Here is a 23,282-nt window from a genome sequence, read left to right on the forward strand (position 1 = left end):
GCCAAGGTTACCAGATTAAAGCAGTACTGCAGACTGGCTGACGCTAGGTTCACACCAGCATTTGGTCTTCGTCCTTCAGGTCCACTTGGGAACCTGAAAGATGGAAACCTTATCCGCTTAAAAAGCAGTTATGTGGAAACCTACAGAACCCATAGACTATAATGGGATCTGCACAGTTTTTGCCTAAAGTAGCAGAGAGAGAAGCCGACCTTGCAGGATTTTAATTGGAATCTGGGACAGAGAGGCTCGAACGCTCATGTGAACCTAGAGTAAGAACGCTGAACTCTACAGGAAGACTGAAGGAAATTAAAAACTAAGGCAGGGTTCATACGTTCTCCCTCTATTCCTTAATGGGCACACAAGTGTCAGAGCCAGCTCTCCTGCACAGGGATCCCCTCCAATACCTAGATCAATGACCATCTATATGGTATACCCGGTCTTCATTTGAAGAGGACGAAATGTCTGAAAAACCCAACGACATCCACCATCTGATGTCCCCTTATCCAAATGTGTTCAGCCAATCCAAAGATATAAGCCCTTTTAGTGTTGATATAAATTAGGGGATACTAATCTAGTCCAGTGGTCATTTGCAGACCTAGTGAAATGTTCTCTTTAAGGCCCCTCATACATATTACAGCAAACCTGTTAACTTTGGCACGAGGGAGATCAGGTAAAAGGATCTGGTACATTGAATTACAGTGAATGATCCTTGTGTGTTTAGGGGTGATAAACCAAATCCGGAGATATCTGGCAACGGCATATTCCCCTCTCCCCATTAACAACACATGCATGCTCTGATGTCAAACCAAAAAGTAGAATCACAGTTTTGCTGATGGCAATCTTCTCTCGGTGTAGATTTACCTTAGATGACAATGTCCTGTATCTCAATATAGACTATGAGTTAACTGCATTAGCTCCAGGCACTGCTACCAGGGGAGCCTTTTAATACCAAGCCAGTCCTGCACCGCTTGGTTAGCTCCAGACAGTATGATGTCTATGTAAGTTCACAAAGCCTGAACTGGACCCTGACATATGAGACCTGTTCTATTTATTGCTGTCCTGTAGTAAAATATTAACAAGGCACAATGAGAATCTGTTTCAGACAAAGGGAGGGTCGGCTTAGCAAGGAATGGCAGCAGGTCAGGAACTTATCACTCCTCGCACACACAAGGGGAAGGTGACAGCCCCCCGCCATGATCTGAGTATAGAATGGACGGCGGGCTTCTTGGATTCTCATCATTAATAAACACTCACCGCATAGGCGCTGATCAGGAAAGCGGCGTTGGCTCTCTTCCTCTGATCATAGCTTGTGTAGTGGACAATCTTCTTTCTTGACAAACTGAAAGACTGAAAAAAAAAAAACACTATATAAGAAACTAAACTGAGCAGATTGCACATTTACATCCCTGCAGTATCAGGGTAAGTTCACACGTAGTTTTTTGAGGCCGTATCCGCCTCATAACCCTGACCAAAAAGACGGCTCCCATTGACATCAATGGGAGCCGCTCAGGAGTTTTTTCCGGGAGCCATTTCTTCCGGCTCCCGGAAAGAAGAAGCGAGGTGCTCGTTCTTCAGGCCGAGTCGCCTCGCGATTCGACTTGAAGACACTCCCTCCTCCGGACTAGGCCCATTCATTCAGCTACCCGGCTTTTGGACCGGAACCTGAGGCGGCCTGGCAGTTCTGGTCCAAAATCGCCGTCTGTGAAGAAGACAACTCTCCATTACATATTTCCTTGGACTGGCAGTATTGGCTTATGATTTGTAATGACACTTTTGAGCATGCTTCTATTCTTGCTGCTCTTTGTTCACACGGCATTTTTGTCAGGGAGTTATCTGGTTTCTAAGATTGATGACCTATAGAAGTCTATGGAGAAGTGCTGCAGTACCTACATTCGCAGGGCGGCTCGCTACCAGTAATCTGCAGTGGGTCTAGGTGTCACACCCCTGCAGATCTAATACTCATGTCCTGTCTGGAGGATAGGCCACCATAGAAACCAGGTAACTCCTTTATATTTCTCCATCCTACTGCATCCACTTCCGACTTTGGCCTGAAAAACTGCACATGTGAAACAAACCCTAATGGTGAGCCTTTGGCTACTAAAAAACAGAGATTACTTACAATCAATGGTAATAACGATGACGATATGGTATATAATAGTGTTATTCAGTCCTACAATATATCATAGCAGTGGTCTGCTGCAAACTGCAATGGTCTAGCACCAATGCAAACGTTTTTACAATTTCTATTACATATCTTGTTGTGCGGTTTTATTGATTGATTTATTGATATTATGGAAAAATATTTTTCCCCCATACTGTGATCACGGGTAAGCGGATCTCTATATTAGGATATCCCATGCACCTGATAAAGCCCTGGACACAGCAGAAATACAATCCTCTCTCTCCATCCAGGTGCCTCCAGCTCACAAATGTATAAAATCCAGTTTTATCACAACCGTGCTGAGCAAACTAATCTAGATATAGTAAATGATAGCATAGAATAAGATTTAATGCAAGACAATATGTAACATTTACATCTCGTCACATTGCTGGGGTTAATCTCTACTGCTGGGTACATGCAGCTTTAAAGGCCCTAATAAAGGCTCCGTTATCTGAAGATCCCAGGAGTGATGGATTCGCTCTTCATCTCCATGTCTGCAGCATCCCCGCTACCTCCATGCACCTGTGGTGAGCTGGATATAGATGGGACCACCCAAGGTTTGGTGTTAATCTGTTCTCATTAATATCAATAGGCTTTTTGATTGTAAAAGGTCAATAGATGACTTTGCATGCAAAAAAAAAAGCTCTGTGTAAACCAGTCTTCAGTTTTTAACTGCAGTAATGAGAGTAGCAGAGGAGCTTTCACCATCTCCAGTATTCTAGATCTTAGCATCTATTAGACACTACTTCACTGATTCCAGCACAGTTGGAACTCTCTGTCTAGCCCCCACTGCTCCTGAGCAACAAGTGCAGGTAGTTTTGGTGTATGATGTGCTATTTAAGCTCTGCAATGTCAGGTGGGCGGTGTCAGACAGGGGGTGTGATTTACATCTCCAACCAGAAGCAGCCAGTGTCAGAGCTCAGAATTACACCCCTTGTCTGCTCCTGCCCGACACCTCCCTCCTGACAGTACAGAGCCTAAATGGCATATCAGGCACCAAAACTAACAGCATTGATTGCTAAGGAACGGTGGAGGCTAGAGGAAAAAATACAACTGTGCTAGAAGTAGTGGAGCAGAGCCTATTAAATGATGCAAAGAGCTGGACTCACACAATCGATGGACAAAATGGCCGTGAAAAAAATGGCACAGATACCAGTAGTATAGAGCTTTACTAACATAGCAATATGTACTACTTATTGCTGCAATAAATAAAAAAAAAAAAGTGCCATATACATCCAAGCCTCAGCCTCCGTTCTGTCAGGTTTCAATTATTTTGGCCGGGTAGATTAGTACAGTCTACAATGCAATTAAAAAAAAAAAAAAAAAAACTAGTGGACTCCACTGAAACTGGTGGACTCCACTGAAGCTGAGGTAATACATAGTATAGTTGCAGTGGTATAGCCAAAAATGCAATTTACAGTGTATTACTAGTGTATTAATCACATCTATATTGTGAAGGGCACAATGCCTGGAGCATGTCCATTTCTCATTGCAAGTTCAATTGGCTTTTCATCCCTTCCAGAAAAGAATCCAATGTCTGCTGCTTTTCATGGACCCAACCCATGTGGTCCTGGCCTATAGGGGGATGTCTAATAATAGACATTGATGGCCTATTCTGCTGCAGCCACTGATATGCACAATGTATAACGCCAGAAGCAGACAGCTCCATACAATGTAGGCGACTTTGCCAAGGTATTGCCATTCAGTGCTTTGTACATCTGGCAGACAATGGTTGTAGGATGTTGTACAACCCACAGGCACACACAATTACCATTAGGCTGAGTTTATACTTTTATTTTTATGCATTTTTCTGGAGAAAAGCAGTTTTTAATACACAAATCTGCAGAAACACAGCTTTTTTTTTTGTTGCAGATTTTGCAGTGTTTGTGCCAAAGCCAAGAATGGCTACAAAAGGAATGGGAAATATGTAGAAAGCTCTCATACTTCTACCTTTAATCAATCCACTCCTGGCTTTGGCTTAAAAAAAACAAACAAAAACAAAAAACACACACCACAGCTGTTCCTCAATTCTGGGCTTCAGCCTCAATTGTGTTTTTAAAGAGGACCTTTCACCATATCCTGGCACAGGCAGTTCTATATACTGCCAGAAAGCTGACAGTGCGCTGAATTCAGCGCACTGTCGGCTTTCCCGATCTGTGCCCGGTGTGAAAAGCTTATGGCCCGGTACCGTAGCTCTTCTATGGTCAAAAGGGCGTTTCTGACCATTAGCCAGAGACGTCCTTCTGCCTCGTGGCGCCTATCCCGCTGTGCTGTGGAGCCGGGAGGAACGCCCCCTCCCTCTGCTCACACAGCTTGTCCGTAGACTAGCATTATCAGGAGCGGGAGGGGGGAGTTCCTCCCCGCTCCACAGCACAGCGCGATTGGCGCCGCGAGGCAGAAGGACGTCTCTGGCTAATGGTCAGAAACGCCCTTCTGACTGTAAAGCGCTACGGTACCGGGACCGATAGCGCTTTACACCGGGCACGGATCGGGAAAGCCGACAGTGCGCTGAATTCAGTGCACTGTCAGCTTTCTGGCAGTATATAACACTGCCTGTGCCCAGATATGGTGAAAGGTCCTCTTTAAGCAAAAATGTGCCATGTCAGTCCAGTGTAAGCCCTCGTTCATATCTGCATTTGGTTTTTGTCCGGGGGAGTCCACATGAGGACCCCTTTCCCCCCGAACGGAATACCAAATGCAACTGCAAGCGGTGTGCCAGTGAAAGTCCAAGGACCCCATAGACTATAATGGGGTCTGTGTGCTTGCCGCCAGATGTCCGCAGGGATCATGTGGCCAGGAAAGTAGTTCGCAATCTACGCACGTGTCAAGCACACGGACCCCATTATAGTCTATGGGGTCTGTGTGCTTTTACTGCACACCACTTCCAGTTGCGTTCGGTATTTCGTTCGTGGGGGGCCCCATGTGGAATACCGAACGCAGATGTAAACGAAGGGTAAGAAGTGCTGTGAGACATTATCCTTTAAAGCAATTACTTGCACCCCATTAGATATCAACCTAAAACACAATTCACAAAAATGTATCCACATGTAGTTAATAATAATATTATATTATTATTATTATTATTAATCTTAGGGTAAATTCACACTGCGGATCAGAAATTCCTCTTCATTTCCAGCCACTTTCTGGCCGAAGTCTTTCCGCTTCTGATTAGGCACAGATATGCAGAATTTTCTTAGATATTCTGCACCCTTTGGCAGGTTCTATGTATTATAAGACATAGTAAACTGCTGCAGAATATAATTCACTAATAAATCCATGAAGCCATAAATCATAGAAGCCAAAATAATGGTAAACAAAACTTACAAAAATGCTTTTAGCCAAATATATGCATTAAAAAAATGCTGCCAAAAGACATCCATAGCCTTTAAATAAGTAAACTGCATTTCGGAGAATCATTCAAATGACTGACTGTTCATCCTGTTCAATCCTTGGGTGTACATAAATGTATAATAGATCGCAGGAAGCCAATGTATCTCATAGATGTTTACTTATGAAAAATGTATTTCTACAGGAAGAGCGCGCCGGCTGCATGACTCCATGATAAATGGCTTCTTCTCAATGTTCACATGTTGTGTCACCTCCCTCGGCTTCCTGAAAGTGAAGGGTCATCCACTTCTGTTTATTCATACATGGATTTTCCATCTACCAACCCAGCATGCTGTTAGCCTATATTCCTAAGGTGACCATCACATCTGGTGCTCTTGGCAAGTATTAGGCAACATTTATAGCGAATGACAAGTGAAGAAAGCACTGAAAGCTCCATTCTATTGAACCTGTGTATTTTAATTCTGTTAATGACCATGCAAAATATTTTTTAGCTGTTCCTTTTTAACATCAGTTTATATACAGAACCGAATGGACAAGAATAAGAACATTTCCAAAATATTTTGTGCCTTAGGACATGTTCATACTTTGCAGTAGTCAGATCTAATATTTTAATGACATGAATTTTTACAGATTGTTTATACTCTTCACAATCTTGGTTTAAGGAGAGAAGAGAACTTGCAGTAAAAGAGCGCAGGAATTCGGGAAGCGCTGTTGCAAAAAACTTCTAAATTGCTACTGTACACTAGGCAGCGTTACTATGACCGAGCTAATAAACCCCATACCCTTCTAGCTCGCCAACTGCGTGATCAGCGGGAGGGGGGTTCGGCTTACGCTTTGCGACGCTCTGATGGCGCGGTGGCTTACGACCCGGAGGAGATAGCCCGTCTCTTTCACGCTTATTACTCTGAACTATATTCTCTCCCTTCGGATCTTCCTGCAGACCCCTCGGAACGCTCTGCACTCCTCCAAGATTTTCTGTCCTCCTGTTGTCTCCCCACACTTTCTTCCGATGACCTGGCCTGCCTTAATATGCCTATCTCGACTGAGGAAGTCTCTCAGGTTCTCCAGGAGCTTCCTAATTGGAAATCTCCTGGCCCTGATGGGCTCACTTACCTGTATTACAAAGTGTTTGGGGCAGAGCTCCTCCCCCATCTTGTCTCGCTATTTTCAGCTTTTATGGCAGGTGAGGCCATCCCGGATTCTCTCTCCCACTCTTTCCTCACACTCATCCCGAAACCCAGTAAAGACCATCTTGATTGTCGTAATTACAGGCCTATCTCGCTTTTGAACGCGGATCTTAAACTGTTTACCAAGCTCCTAGCCTCTAGACTGAACATGTGTCTTTCCTCCTTGGTCCATAAGGATCAAGTTGGGTTTGTCCCCTGTCGTCAGGGTGGTGACAATACTAGGAGGGCTATTGATCTAATCGACGTTGCGTCGCGCTCTGAGTCGGAGCTGTTGGTACTCAGTTTAGACGGGGAAAAGGCGTTTGATCGCCTGGGCTGGCCCTTTCTCTTTGAGACTCTTTCGTCTTATGGCTTTCGGGGACCCTTTTTGTCGGCCATTCGGAGCCTCTACTCATCCCCCTCTGCTACGATTAAGCTTCCTCATGCTTCCTCCCCTCCGTTTCGCCTGTATAACGGTACTAGACAGGGTTGCCCGCTATCACCTCTCCTCTTTGTCCTCTGCATTGAGCCCTTGGCGGCGGCCATTCGGCTGTGCCCTGATGTTTCTGGGGTTCGAGTCCGTGACAGAGAGTTTAAGCTTTCTTTGTTTGCGGATGATATTCTCCTTACCCTTACTAATCTTCACGTTTCCCTTCCCAATCTTCATGCTATTCTTACCAAATTTGGCCGTTTATCTGGTTACAAGGTTAATACTTCTAAGACTGAGGCGCTCCCCGTCCGCGTTCACCCCTCTACCTTGGCTGGCCTTCAGGCCTCCTTTCCGTATACGTGGAGGTCCTCCTCCTTAAAATACTTAGGCATACATCTGACTGGGTCTGTCTCTCAATTGTATCAGGCGAATTTCCCTCCACTTTATAGGCATGTTCAGGCCCTTCTTACCAGGTGGCGGGGTCTGACCTTTGTCCCTCTTTGGTCGCATAGCTGCGGTTAAGATGACCGTGCTGCCTAAATTGCTATATTTGTTTGAGACCCTCCCGATTCCTGTTCCTCTTAAGGATCTTCGGGCGCTACAGGGCTCGCTTCTTCGGTTTGTGTGGGCCGGAGGGAGACATAGGCTTTCGCGACATCTGATGATGACTCCGAAGTCGAGGGGAGGGCTTTCTTTTCCTGACCTGGTGTTATATTATTGGGCTGCTCTGCTACGTAGGATTCCGGCCTGGTCTGCTCTTCATGCCTATTCTAAGTGGATGGAGATTGAGAAGCTGTGGTTGGCTCCGCATCATCCTGCTTCATTGATATGGTCTAATCCATATTCGCCCCCTAGAGATAGCTTGTTGGGTTCCATGGCACTTACCAGGGATGTCTGTTTGTCCCGTTTCCCTATTTCTTCCCCCAGCTCGTCTATGACGCCCTTCCTTCTGCACTCCCACTTTCCGCCTGGACTCACTGGGCCTGTGGCGGGCCCTTGGTTGAAGGCGGGCCTCTTTCGGCTCGCTGATATTATTGATCATAGGACTCGTTCTTTGCTGTCTTTTGCCGAATTGCGATCCCGCTTTGGCCTTCCTGGGTCCAGTGAGTTCACATATATTCAGATTTCCCACCTTGCTTCTTTTATCTTTCGGGGTCCTGTGGCACCTGTCCCTACGTCGTTTGAGAGAATTTGTAAAGCTAGCACTGGAACTAGAGGACTGGTTTCCGATATATATCGCTTTTTATCTGACCCCTCACCTGATATCCCGCCTGCACACTCGTATATGACACGATGGGAGGTCTATCTGGGTCAACCTATCTCGACAGAAGAATGGTCCCTTATCTGGAGCAGGGGTTTCAGGACCTCGAATTGTGTGACTCATAAAGAAAACTTCTTTAAAATGTTGATGCATTGGTACCACACTCCGGCTCTCCTCCATTCCTTTGATAGCTCTATTCCGGATTGCTGTTGGAGATGTGGTGCACGCCCTGCACACATCTTTCATCTGTTTTGGTCTTGTCCCTCCCTGCTCCCTTACTGGACTCAGGTTCAGGACCTTTTGTGCCGGGTTCTCGGCATTTGCCTCCCTCTATCCCCTAAAACCGATCTCCTTAATCTCCCTCCACTGAAACTGCGCAAGCCGGCCCTGCGACTTTTTCTGTTTCTTCTCACTTCTGCCCGGTGTTTGATTGCTAAATATTGGCGTCAGTCAGCACCCCCATCCCTGGAGGAGTTATACTGCAGGATCAGGAATGCGCGCTCCCTGGAATACCTAACAGCCGTGCTTAACGATGAGGAGGAGCGGTTTCACGCCGTTTGGGATCTGTGGGACTCGTTCTGGGCCACCCAGCCTCTGTAATTCCACCGCCTTCTGGAACTTCTGGTTTTTTCTCCCTCCCTTTCCCCAGCCTTGTCTTGTCTGGTTTGGGTTTGTCTTCCCTGTCTCCCCTTTTTTTTTTTTTTTGTTTCTACCTAGTTTACCATTTGTAATTTCGTCATTTTCTATTGTACTGTTCTTTGTGATCTCCTCTGGCTTGGTAGACATGTTGCGTTTCTTTATTGTTACAAATTTTCATAAATAAACAATTAAAAAAAAAAAAAAAAAAAAAAGAGCGCAGGAGTTTTATGAAACATTGTGTAAGTGAAATGACACAAACTTGCCCACTGATCATATACCAGCTCACCTATAACAGATGCCCTATGGAAAATAAACGGAGCCCCTAAATAGTTATACACAAGAAATCTGCTTTCCTATCACACTAATAAATATATAGTTATACTTATCACCATGTATGTGCAAGGAGAGAGGAGGATCAGAATGTAAAATGCCTACACGAAGAGGAAAGCAGCAGAGTAGAGCGCCTGCACAAAGGGAAAAGCATCAGAGTAGAGCGCCTGCACAAAGGAAAAAGCATCAGAGTAGAGCGCCTGCACAAAGGGAAAAGCATCAGAGTAGAGCGCGTGCACAAAGGGAAAAGCATCAGAGTAGAGCGCCTGCACAAAGGGAAAAGCATCAGAGTAGAGCGCCTGCACAAAGGGAAAAGCAGCAAAGTAGAGCCCCTGCACAAAGGGAAAAGCAGCAGAGTAGAGTGCCTGCACAAAGGGAAAAGCAGCAGAGTAGAGCGCCTGCACAAAGGGAGAAGCAGCAGAGTAGAGCGCCTGCACAAAGGGAAAAGCAGCAGAGTAGAGCACCTGCACAAAGGGAAAAGCAGCAAAGTAGAGCACCTGCACAAAGGGAAAAGCAGCAGAGTAGTGTGTCTGCACAAAGGGAGATGCAGCAGTGTAGAGTGCCTGCACAAAGGAAAAAGAAGCAGGGTAGAGTGCCTGCACAAAGGGAGATGCAGCAGAGTAGAGCGACTGCACAAAGGGAGAAGCAGCATTGTAGAGCGCCTGCACAAAGGGAAAAGCAGCAGAGTAGAGCGCCTGCACAAAGGGAGATGCAGCAGAGTAGAGCGACTGCACAAAGGAGAATGAATAGATTACAGTGCATGTAGAAGGGAGGAGCTGTAGAAAACAAAGTCTTTAAATTGGAGGAATAGTAAAGTAGTGTGCCTGTAGAAAAGAAAAGCAGTTTAATAGAGTGCCTGCAGAAAAGAGTGCTTTTAGACAGAAGGATTAGTAAAACAGAATGCCTGCATAAGGAAGAAACACCAGCATGGTGTTGAGAGAAGACCTGAAATGGGGTTGCATAATTAAAGGTGATGACCAGGAATTTGGATTTTACGTCCTATCCATAGGAACTTTCACTTCAATGGCAGCAGAGCCACAATACTGGCATCCAGTCACTACATAGGGCACATTCTTCTAGGTATACTTGCAGACAGTTTTTGAAGGACTTGGCAGGGACTTTTTTCCTGCCATCTTTGAGAACTGAACACAGATCTTCTGTGGATGTAGGCTTGCTCCAATCCTTCTGGACTCTGTGTATCATCATTTCCAGAACTCCTCCACCAAAGGGCGGAAATATTGATGTGATTTAGATTTCTTTTTTGTTCATTGATAAAAATAAACTTTTATTCTATCTGGGAAAGCATTCTTACTTTGCAGCCTTTTTCCACATCTGCCACAATGCTTACTACTTTATCTTATACAGCTCCAGTTTTAAGAACCTCTGAATCCTTTTTATTCAGGTTGAAGATGATATTGTAGGTTCTTTGCAGACTCTCTAGCCAGCTATGGATACCTGTATGGGCACCATTCCTGTTGCCGTCCTCTGACATTAAAGGGATTCTATCATTAAAATCACATTTTTTTCCTCAATAACAAGTAGGAATAGCCTTAAGAAAGGCTATTCTTCTCCTACCTTTGGAGGTCTTCTCTGCGCCGCCATTCGGTAGAAATCCCGTTTTTTTGTCTGTATGCAAATGAGTTCTCTCGCAGCACTGGGGGCGGTCCCCAGCGCTCAAACAGTACTGGGGCGTCCCCAATGCTGCAAGAGAATTCTCCAGCGCCACCCCCATCTTCTTCAGGAATGAAGTCTCTGCGCGTCTTGTTCCGGAGCTGGGTTCAAACTTCTACATATGCGCAGTCAACTCTGCCATCAGGACTTGGGCAGAGTCGAATGCACATTTGCGGCCATTTTTTTTTTTTTGGCCGCTTACCCCAGCTTACTGTGTAAGCGGCCACAAGAAAATGGCCACTTACACCAGGCGGGCATGTGTAGTCGATTCTGCCCGAGACCCGACTGCGCAAGTTTGAATCCAGCTCCGGAAGAAGACGCGCAGAGAGGCCATTCCTGAAGAAGATGAAGGCGGCGCTGGAGACTTCTGTCGCAGCATTGCGGACGCCCCCAGTAATGTTTAAGTGCTGAGGCCCGCCCCCAGTGCTGCAAGAGAACTCATGTGCATACAGACGAAAACCGGGATTTCTACTGAACGGCGGTGCGAAGAAGACATCTAAAGGTAGGAGAAGAATAGCCTTTCTTAAGGCTATTCCTACGTGTGATTGAGAAAAAAAAATGTGATTTTAATGATAGAATCCCTTTAACTGCAGCAAAGTAAAGGGACAGGAGAAAGACGTAGGCGGCTCCCCCTCAATCTGTGTCTGTTCCCATTGACACTAATGTAAGACAGCACGACGGACACTTTAGTATTGGAAAAAAAAAAATCCTGCATGCATGACTTTCTACCATCAGAAAAGTGGAAAAAAAAAAAAACACAGAAGAAATCTGCCGCCATGTCGTTTACATTGGTGAATGCAGACGGACACTCAACAGGACGGGCTTTGTCTGCACCTGTCATTTAATGTCCATTGCTCTCATCCTGCGATGGATGAGACAATAATAACCGTAATGTGAACCCACGCTAAAATTCAACCACACGACATATACATGATTTGGGTGCTGCAGACATACTACAGACACTAAAAAGCTGCAATATCCTACGTTTAGAATCACTTTAAAGGTTTGCAGCAGCAAATGTTAAATTTAGGACACTAAAATCTTGCAGAAAAAAGAAACTTGGCACAACATGCCATGAGTAGAGAGATGACTTAAAGGGGTTCTCTTGGGAAATAAACAGCATTAGAATAACTGAGCAATACAAGTCATCTAGGCTTGTAGTATACAGACTGTTTCAAGAAAGTCCCTGAGCAGTCAGCCCGAGGGCCTGTCCATGGACATGGGGAATCATCATGAGATCTGACAGAGTTTCAACAGTGATTATATTATACAAGCACGTCCACTGACCAGGCATTAAAATGCTATTTATATGCCCAGAGAACCCCTTTAAGCGTCACGCGATGGACATGCTTCTACTGGAGATTTATTTCTGTACACAGCCAAGCACGAACAAACACTTCTAAGGACTCTTGCCATTAAGGAGGAGTTGGGAGCAAACTTGAAATCCCAAACAGTTCCCTTGACAGCGTAACATGCAGAGGAGTCTTAGCAGCAGCTGAAGCTTCCTCCCATAGCTCGGGGTTGTGGCCATGCTCTGCCCATTTCCTTGGTGATCCCAGGGCAACACACACAAGCCAAGCAGCTTTCAAAAGGTGAAACTTTACCTGCAGCTTCCTGATAAAGGAACAGCCTCGGCAAACAGTCTGCATAATAAGACACAAGTCACACAACGCTGCTTCTTCACAGCTTTTCAGTTTGATCTCGACAACTCTACAATAAATATCAATGTTCATTCTGTATTGTTCCACCAGAAGAGTAGCGGGTTCTCGGAATCGACTTTTAGGGGACAAGTGAAAGGGTTTCTGCGTTTTGAGTATAAATTATACAAAGTTCTTCGATGTTCTCAATTTCAACATAGGGCTGTGCAATGAAAAATATCCAAAACCGATCGTCAATCCGGATTACTGATGTGACTTTGTGCACATGGGTTAGATCGGTTCAGTTATCTCATTATTAGTGAGCCTTTACCTGCAGTTTTGTTTGGACCAGAGACCCCAACCGGAACTGTTATTATAATCTGGGGTCTCTTCAGCCCCCGGAGTATAATACACGGAGGCCCAGGAAAGGCGAGTATAACCATATTCTTATTCTCCCCATGGTCATAAAATGTGGCCGATACACAAGCTTATTTATGGCCCTGAAAACAACCTTACTAATATACTATTCCGTACCATGATGCCCAGGAATAAAGGGCTAAATACAGATCACGTGATCAACAACAATCGGATTTGTACTATGATCACCTGATCAGTTTCCCTGCTGCGAGTCCACAAGATAAGAAACGTCACAGGTCATGTGACGAGTGATCTGGGCTCAGCAGCGCCCCCTGAGAACTAATTGTCAGATCATGTGACGATGCACACGTAGTCTATAAACACATTCCTTAAAGTAAATGTAATAGAGTAACCAGAGTGACTATTACGCTGACATATGACACGACTACGACTACTACGTGGCAGTCTGCACACCCCTAATCCTCATGTTATCTGTTCTTAGCAATGGATACAAACACAACTGGTAACACCCAGGACCATTTTAACAGTGTCCCTCCATATACTCTAATAATCCCTCAAGTGAACCACACAATATTCTGATCCTAAAGCCGCTCCCACATTAAAAAAGAAAAAAAATTGCAGAAAAACGCAGTATGAAAATTTATCCATGGAAAAGCCTATAGATTTAATGAGAAAAAAAAAAAAAAAAAAAAAAAAAGCTCCATTTTTTTTTTTACAGTTGAGGTTCACTATGTGAGGCCTTAGGATACAAGGTATTATGGGAGGTGTAGTTTCTAGAGATGAGCGAACACTGGTCGGATCAGCCGATCCGAACAGCATGCTCCCATAGAAATGAATGGAAGCACCTGTGACGCCGGCCGGCCGCCGGCAAAGTCAGCATCATAAGTGCTTCCATTCATTTCTATGGGAGCGTGCTGTTCGGATCGGCTGATCTGAACAGTGTTCGCTCATCTCTAGTAGTTTCACATCTTACAACAGATCCAAAAGTAACAAGTACAAATTTTTTTTTTTTTTTCTTCTTCACAGGCCTAGTCTACATATGGGTTGAAACTTCTTCTTTCGTGTACGTAGAAGCAATCTAAGAACAGCGATACAATAAAGTACACTTCTGGATTGTACCAGTTTTTAGGCGGTACGCTCCCTAGCGTCTAGTGCGGTCAATGATCCAATAATGAAAGCTTCTATGAGTCGCAATTACGTACAATATCACCGTGAATTTACAGATTCTATCCTCATAAATATCGGCCCTACATTATGTACGTCTCAGCTGTACGCAGGGTATATGTCCATTTCAAGATCAATACAGCAAAACCCACTGAAAAGGGATTACACCTAAATTGAAATCAATGGCCTGGTCGCTGAGTACTGAGGTCATTTCATTTAGGACATTAACCCCTAATTCATACAATCTTCTAAGTTTCTGATATTTTTAGGGTGAGTTCACATGGAGTTTTTGGCAGGCGGATTTTGACGTGGAATCCGCCTCAAAATCCACCTGCAAAAAAGGCTCTTATTGACTTCAATGGGAGCTGCTCACTTTTTTTCTGCTAGCTAGTAACAGAAAAAAGAAGCGACGTGACCTATCTTGTCTCAGATTCCGCAGTTGAGTCAGCCGCGGAGTCCACGGCTTGAGGCACGCTCCTGTTTAGGCCCATTCAATCGGGCCTAAACAGGAGCGGGATGCCATGAAGAAAGACCAATGCACTGCATCCCATCGAGGCTAGCCGCATGGAAGTTTACATGGCGGTAACCATTTTCCACCGTGTGAACATACCCTTAATGGCATGTTCACATTTGCTGCAGAAATATCTGCGCCTGAAAAATCTGTTCCATCCGACAGAATAAGCCTGTCACTGCAAAACCGTTGAGATGGAAATGTCTGCAACAAATCTACTACATGTGAAAAACCTGCTCCCAACTCCTACTGAAATAAATGGGAGTAGCGAGCGCCTCAAAACCCTTGTGAAATTACCCTTAGGCTAAGACCCCACATTGTGAGCTGCAGCCAAAGAGCCAAAAGTTTTCCTCTGGGGACTTTGTACTTCAATTGTAACTATATGGAAAACTCCAGCACTTTCCGCAGGTATAACAGACATGCTGTGAATGACAAAAATTCAGTGATTTGGAAATGGCAGCATTTCTGCTGTGGATATTTTTCTGCAATGTGGGGGATCGGATTATCTAGAATCCCACCCACTTTGCAGGTACTGTAAAACACCGCAGTTTATGCTACGTGGGGCCCTGGCCTCAGTGAATGGGGGATATTCACATGACATCAAAATATAGGTCAGGTGCCATTTTTGTCAGTTTTCACTGATCCATCCATACTCTAAGGTAAGAGGGATCTGTATAAACTGGTGCCGTTCGGGTGCAAGATGGTGTGAAAAATGTACGTTTTTACAGGTGTTTTGCACCTCGATTATCTAAGTTTAGCCTTAGACTGAAGCCACAAGTGAGAAAAGATGGTTTTTGCAGATTCTCATTTTTTTCAGCTAACACCAAGAGTGGCTTCAAAAGAAATGGAACATAAAGGAGGGAATTACACTTTACCCTTCTGCTAAATCTATTCCTTGCTCTGCATTTTTTTTTTTTTAATTGGATCCTATCACTCACACATGATTTTTTCTAGGTATCACGTACCGCTTACAATACTGTGCAAGTGGCCATATTCTTGCGGCCTGTGGGCATGCGCAGTCTGCTCTGCCCTAGGCCCGAGGCCTAGAAGTTACAAGCCTCTGCCGGAATAAGAGGATGCTGCTGACGAAGATGGAGACGGCGCTGGAGAGAGTTATCTGTCAGCATTGGAGACACCCCCAGTGCTGTTTGAGAACTGGGGCCCGCCCCCAGTGCTGCGAGAGAGCTAATTTGCATACCAAGAGAAACTGGGATTGTAGGCGAACGACAGTGCGGAGAAGACGACGAATGGTAGGAGACGAATAGCTTTTCTAAAGGCTATTCCGACGTGGTACCTAGAAAAAATTGTGTGTGAGTGATAGTATCCCTTTAATTAGTCAATCTTTGACCAAAGAAAAAAGAAATAAAGCTTTTTCGCTGTGTTAAATCTGATCCACATGACCACGTGTAAGAGCTGGCTCCGTGGTCGAATGGCACATGGATGATATCTGCTACCTGTGCCTCTAAGGACTCATTAACATCAGTAAGCCTGAATTGCAAGAAGGTCTAGGAGAGCACCTGTCCTGAGGTTTGTGTATGGGGCCATGGAATAAAATAGGTCAGTGTGCTAACCGTGAAAAACATGGCAAGCACACTGAATGCACACAGTCATGTATATGAGGTCTTAGGATTTGTTTTTTAAGCTATTGAGTGAAGTTTTAACCAGTTTCCATGGGGCATCTGTGAATCACCGGTCATTGAGCATCAGGGTTCTGAGTCATGTTTGCACCTGATCTAAACACTGTGAGATGGTGACAGGCAGAGTGCTGGAGTCACAATATATACCCCCAGATTCCTGACATGTGTGTGGTACAGAATCGGTCTGGAATAGGCTACAGCCCCAGGTGTGGGCCATAAGGCTTGTTACTAGGCCATAAAAGGCTGCAGAGCCTGCACTTGAGGGCAGATCCAGGGAGTGATAGCAAGTGCCTGGGTCTGTCCTGGAGATCCGAGTTTTGGTGAGACTAAACTAGGACTTGTGCTTTGTTTGATCGTGTGGCCGGAAATAAGCCACACGTATAGTTAGCCTTATTCTGTATTAGTTAGAGCTCGGACGAGCAGGAGTTTTGTTTTCCCTTTAGTTGAAGTTAAGGCTGTATTTTATTTTGCTTATTTTTGGACCCGACGTGAAGATTTATTTATTTTGCCGTTATTCTAAATAAATCTGTTTACACCACATTTTATTTCCCTGTCTCTGATTGGTTGGGTCCACACTATTGCTGCTACCGAGCTACCTTCCCACAACCCTCACCTTTAAGAAAGTCAGATAGCGAGCTAGATGGCTGCAGCTTAGTGTTTTAGAGAACTACCCAGCTTCTTTCCATAGTAACACATTGTTCTCAGAGAATTTCGGATAACACTGTTTGTACACAGCCTTTCAAACAAGTAAAGCAGTAATTCATGCTAATAAGCCCGGCTGTTCTGGCTTGTTTGACTTCTTAAGGGGCATTGTAATTATCAGATTACGATCCCAGATAGAGAAACCTTACACACAGAGAACTTGAGGAATGGTCCTGACAATAGAATTAAAGGGCATCTACAGTACTGTGCATAAGTTTCAGGCAGGTGTGGAAAAAAGTTGCACAGTAAGGGTCGGTTCACACTCCATCCCCCATTCTGCCTAAAATATGCAGGGAGAAAAGTCATGACTTTTCTACGCCAATTTCAGGTGGAAACCAGCGGACCCGAAGAATGGAAACCCGGACATTAGTGCGAACCTAGTATAAGAATGCTCTCAAAAATAGGTGTCAGTATATTTTTGTCAATTACCAAAATGAAGCAAATGAACAAGAGAAATCCAAGTCAGATCAATATTTGGTGTGACCATCCTTTGGAGGAGGAGTCCTGAAAACGACGATATGGCCCCACAGAGTCCTGATCGCAACGTCATCCAGTCTATCTGGGATTAAATGAAGAAACAGACGGATTGGATCATGCCTACATCCTCAGCAGATCTGTGCTTAGTTCTCCAAGAAGATTGGAACAATCTAGAAGAATATATGCTGATTTAAAGGCAAAGGGCGATGACACTCCCAATATTGATGGGATTTAGATTAGGATTTTTTTTCTTCATTCGCTTCATTTTGTTACTTGAGAAAAGTAAGCTATTCAGACTTCTATTTCTGAAAACATTCTTGCATTGTTTTTCTACACCCGCCTAAAATTATTCACAGTACTATAATTTTTTTTTATTTCAGATGGTTTCTAAAGGAAATAGACTCAATAACATTCCATTGTGCAACGTTCTCAAAGCCCAAAGTTTGTCTTACACCAAATGTATAGCAAATATCAAAGCAGGATGAGTGGAATTTACTTCTGAATGAGAAGGAGGAGGATAAGATTTCTCAGCCCATGCTGTCTGACTTGTAGGGTTGGGGATGTATCACAAGACTGCTTGAGGGGTAAATTCTCTAAAAATCTTGTACAGTGATACTTGTCACACTAAGGATAACTCACATTACCGTACAAGCGACATGATCCAGTTACACCTTGCTCAAATAAATGCCCAAAGTCAATTGGCCTATTTGCTATGCGAAGGTCCTATTCATAAGGTAAGGCCTTGGTATCAGATTCAACTGAACCCAGTTTATACTAACTGTCCTGGAATATTTGGGAGGCTACCTGAATAAAGGGAGACCTCCTGAACTTCCAGAAGAGCTGGTCGCTCTCTAATATTCTCCATAGGACATGGGCACGGTTACTGCTGGCCACATCACAAAGAGACAAGGCTGGCAGATTCTCCTGGGCATGGGGAAGTGAACGCCCCCAATACACTGGCCTACTGGCAGCAAATTTTGGCAAGTATTGGTTTATTCCAGGTTATTGTGTCATGATAATTGAGGTTTTCTGAATTTAGCAAATACTTTATTCACTGTATGATAGAGATGTTGTGTACGATTTCATCAAGGAGTCCATTATCTCTGCTTGTCGTGCGGTCATGGGGAACCTTTTCTGTTTACCATCCAGGTAAACATTGAGAATCTTTTAATGGCTAACAGAAAAGATGATGACAAATAAGCTTTCAAGATTACTCTCCATGAGGCGTCATCCTCTAGGGGATGATAATCTGCCCCAGTCATATGCTGATGACAGTCCAGTTATCAGAGCATTGCCTTGTAATGAGCCGTAAGGAGCATTGTCATCTGTGTGACCATCTCATGACCAGGACAGATTGTCACCCTATGGAAATAAACAATGAAAGGCTCCTATTTCATGAAGAACTGATCCATAGAGTATATTTATTATGGAATGACAAAGCTGGAAAACCCCTAAAAGCACATAATATTTTGCTATGAAGGACCACAAAGACACTTGACAGACCCCCATTATAGTTAATAGGGTCTGTGGGGATCCAAGTGTGACCAATGTTGTAACAAGTCACCTATATTTTGATCTGGTCCTCTGATGGTCCAGAACAACGGAGGCAATGAGTGTGTGATGTCACTTCTCCTATCTCACATTATAGTGCTTATATATACAGGGTGGCCATAATATAACCTCAGGTGTTTGGAGTCGTGTGCAGGCTGACCCAATGGACGGAATTGCCTGAAAATTTGTATGTGTGCTAATCAAGGCATGGGGAAACGGACGGCATGAAAAAAATTTTTTATACAAAAACTTTTCAAAAATTAGCCTTCATCACCAACTGCTTCCTCGTGACAATGACACCCGCATGACATTTGCATTGATGTTTCTGGCCAGAGTGGAAGTGGCTACCAATTGGCCATGGAATATCCTGTGGAGCGATGAAGCGCATTTTTACCTGAATGGAACGGTCAACACACAGAACTGTCGCATATGGGCCACCGAAAACCCGCATGCGCTCGAGGGGGTTCCGCTGCATTCGCCCAAGGTGACCGTTTGGTGTGGGTTCACCTCATCGTTCATGATCGGACCGTTCTTTTTCGAAGACTTGGGCCCAACTGAGGTTGCCACCTGTTCCGTCACAGCAGCGAGGTACCGGACAATGCTGGAAACAGTGGTCGTTCCCCAACTCAAACAGCGGCAGTGTCTGCAGACGATCACCTTCATGCAGGATGGAGCCCCTCCTCACATCACAAATCCTGTGAAGAACGCTCTTCGTGCACATTTACCCATTGACAGGATTTTAAGCCGCTCATTCCCTACAGCGTAGCCACCGCGCTCTCACCAAGGATCTCACTCCTTGTGATTTCTGGTTGTGGGGACACTTGAAGGAGCGTGTTTATTGGGGGAATGTCAAAACCCTGCCTGACCTCAAAGGCCGCATCACGTTGGAAGTGCGCAGCATCTCACCAGAGATGTTACACGCAAGTGTCGAGCACGTTCTGCATAAAATGACCATGCTCACCATGCATGATGGCGGCCACATTGAACAGTCATGCTAGTCGGTGGTCCAAATGGGACATCCCTAAGTATCGACAGACGGGTTTTGCTCCGCGCGTTCACTGTACAACGCCACATTATTCCCTGGTGGGGAGTTTTGGTATTACATTTTTTTTTCATGCCGTCCGTTTCCCCATGCCTTGATTAGCACACATACAAATTTTCAGGCAATTCCGTCCATTGGGTCAGCCTGCACACGACTCCGAACACCTGAGGTTATATTATGGCCACCCTGTACAACTGTAGAAACTAAAAAGGAAGAAATATTTAAATTAAACCCAAAATGCAAAAAAAAAAATTTAGAAAAAATTATATATTTATATTTAGCCTAAAATACATACAATTCAAAATTTTAAAAAAATCATTGCAAACGTGAACATGTCTCTGCACATAGACAATTCAAAGCCATACAAAGCACAGTATCCGTTATAAATAAGTAATAACCCAGTAAAGTAGTGGCATGTCAAGGAGAAAGAGGCACCTGGTAGGAGAAGGGGCAGGAGGGGTGCGCATTCAGCAACATTTACTTGCTGCTCAAGCAAGCTTGTTAAAAGATTCTGCTCAGATTTCCTAGCCCAGATACAGCGGTGTCTTTTGTGCAGAGCACACGGATCTCGGATTCCTTGCACAATCAGAATGAGCCGAGGAGGGGCAGATTATACAATGGGGGAAGGGGAGCAATAACACTGGCTCATTTAATTCTAAGAGAACGGCCGTCTTAATGCCAGTTCATCTCCTGGATACTGTCTGACAGACTCAGTAATAGGAAAAACCATCCACTGTACAGGGAGACAAGCCTCATCAGGTACAACAAAAAGTCAACGTCAGGTCAATGAATCCTCAATGCAGAGTTTGCAAAGCAGCTCTCTAACCTTGCCCAACAATCTCAAGTAGTTAAAGGTCTTTAAAGGTCTATCCTTTACTATTCCTCTATACAGTGTCATGTGCACTAGATCGGTTACAATATACCTGAAATAGTGAAGAGGATCTGTCACCACTCCTGACGTGTCTATTACGCAAGTACACGTATTCCTCATGAAACAACAATCCTAGAGTGTCTTTTCTTAGAATGTGATGTTCCTCTGATCTTCTGTTGTGAAATTTACAAATTACCTTACAACTAGGTGTTACCATTCCTCTTGTCAATATGGTGTGATACTGTCTGCAATGCTAGAGAGGAGTTTGCTGAATGGGGGAGGCCACAGGAAAATGGCCGACGGACATGCGCAGTGGGCACAGTCGGCCAGTTTCCTGTGGCTGAACAGGAAAAAAGAGGCGGCAAACAACAGAAGGGGGCGCTGGATAGTTTTCTCACAGCATAGGGGACGGCCCCGTACTGTTTGAGCGCTGGAGACCGCCCCCAGTGCTGCAGGAAAACTAATTTGCATATGGACGAAAACCAGTATATCTAAGGAACGCGGCATGGAGTAGACATCTAAAGGTAGGGGAAGAATAGCCTATGTGGCTTTAGCAAAAAACGGGATTCTAATGATAGAATTCCTTTAAAATAAAGCTGCCCGACCTGACCTCCCTCATCATCTGCTACTGGCGAAAAAGTCAGGAGGCCCCCATACAAATTATAGGGTCAGCAAAACCCATCAAAATTAGGCGGTTCAGCTGATACACATCTACTTTGTACAGCCTGCTTTTGACAGGAGCCCATGTATCAAATTGTTCCTACATTTACAGGAGGAATAACGTGGGAACTACGTGATGCTGAGTTTAGGAAAAGAAGGGAATGTATCTGACAGGTCATCTTTATGAATCAGTGCAAAAACTAGACCATGGACAGAAAGAGATTGGATCTCTGAGCCTTCATTTTAAAGGCATTCACCAAGGTTTAAAGGGGTTTATCAAGATGTATTAATAGATTAATTGTTTGGATTTGTTTTGTGGTTTTTTTTTGTTTGTTTTTTTAAAGTGGCTGTGCTTGGTATAACAGCTCAGTCCATTCACTTGAGACTGAGCTGCGATAAGGCCATGTGACCGATGAACACAACATCATGAGGCCTGTGAAGCAGAAGACAAGCTCAAGGAGAACCACTGCTACTTTAAACAGCTGATCCATGGGTTCCTGGGAGTTGGACCCCACATATCTTAAATTGAGGACCTATCCTAAGGATAGTTCAACAGCTTAAAAGTCCCAGAAAACCCTTTGAGAAAAAAAACTTAAAGGGGTTATCCGATTTCTAAGATGATTGATGACCTATTCTTAGGATACGCCATCAACATTAGATCTGTGGGGGTCCGACACCAAGGACCCTGACACACTGATCACCAATACCAAGGCAGGGAGAGACTCACTGAAGTCTAGGTTAGACCATCAGTCTTAGAAACTGGATAACCTCTTTAAGTAGTGATAAAACTTCGTAAAATACACCTTGAGAAAATCAGTTACGGAGTTTGCATAATTTAGCACCTCCATATAAACAGGGTGTCCACTGATAACACTTATCCTTGCTGCTGAGATCCCAGATCAGAAAATACATTTTCACTGGGTGTAAATGAAAGAGACAGTATATCCTAAGTAGAAACTCACCTTAAGCTTTTTGTTGAGTTTGCAGCAGTATCTGTAGAGCAATGCAAGGTTCAAAGGCCCAAAATCTGCATAGAAGCTGAAAGATAGGGGAAAAAAAAGCAGTATAATGAGGTAAGTGGGAAAGTATTCATTTATATCCTCTTAAGGTGGCCATAACCCATTCAATTGCTGTTGACCAAACTCTTTCGCTGATCGCTATTCCTCCCATCCTGCTCACACACATGCATGCTCAGTTCAGCTGAGCTGAATAGGGTTTGGGGAACTCTGAATCAGGATAGGGGAGTGAACTGCAACCAGACCCCCGCCCCGGCCCTAGTGCACTTGCAGGATGATTTTCATAGTTATACAAAAAAGATTTTCCTCTGCATTGTTTCATCAGGTTGTGGTCATAAAGATATGACCCAATAGACAGGTATGGCGGCCATGCTGCTGCTCTGCCTTCCACTCCTGCAATACAGGCCTCAAACCAGGACCCTCCCCTGGTTCTGCTTCATCAGCCCTCCCTGGAACTTCATCCATGTCATGGAGCCTGACGAAGGGCAGTTTTGCCCCATATAGGGATCATAATGTACATTTTTCTTTCCCTATCAGTATGTCTTTGTAGAATGGGAGGAAATCCATGCAAACATGCAGAGAACATACACTCCTTGCAGATGTTGTTCCTGGCAGGTTCAAACCCAGGAC

General features: G+C 44.5%; 1 protein-coding gene across 2 annotated transcripts in view; it reads right to left on the bottom strand.

The window, feature by feature from the left end:
- Positions 1–23,282, bottom strand: part of CDC14A (cell division cycle 14A) — a 67,421-nt gene that overhangs the window by 32,264 nt on the left and 11,875 nt on the right. For both annotated transcript variants that reach the window (XM_075286659.1, XM_075286658.1), the window contains exons 3-4: positions 22,599–22,674; positions 1,255–1,347 (exon numbers count right to left, since the gene is read on the bottom strand). In XM_075286659.1, coding sequence (XP_075142760.1) covers positions 1,255–1,347; positions 22,599–22,674 — 169 coding nt within the window. The remainder of the gene's footprint in view (positions 1–1,254; positions 1,348–22,598; positions 22,675–23,282) is intronic.

This window comes from Leptodactylus fuscus, chromosome 9, assembly GCF_031893055.1.
Source record: "Leptodactylus fuscus isolate aLepFus1 chromosome 9, aLepFus1.hap2, whole genome shotgun sequence".
Classification (NCBI taxonomy): Eukaryota; Metazoa; Chordata; class Amphibia; order Anura; family Leptodactylidae; genus Leptodactylus; species Leptodactylus fuscus.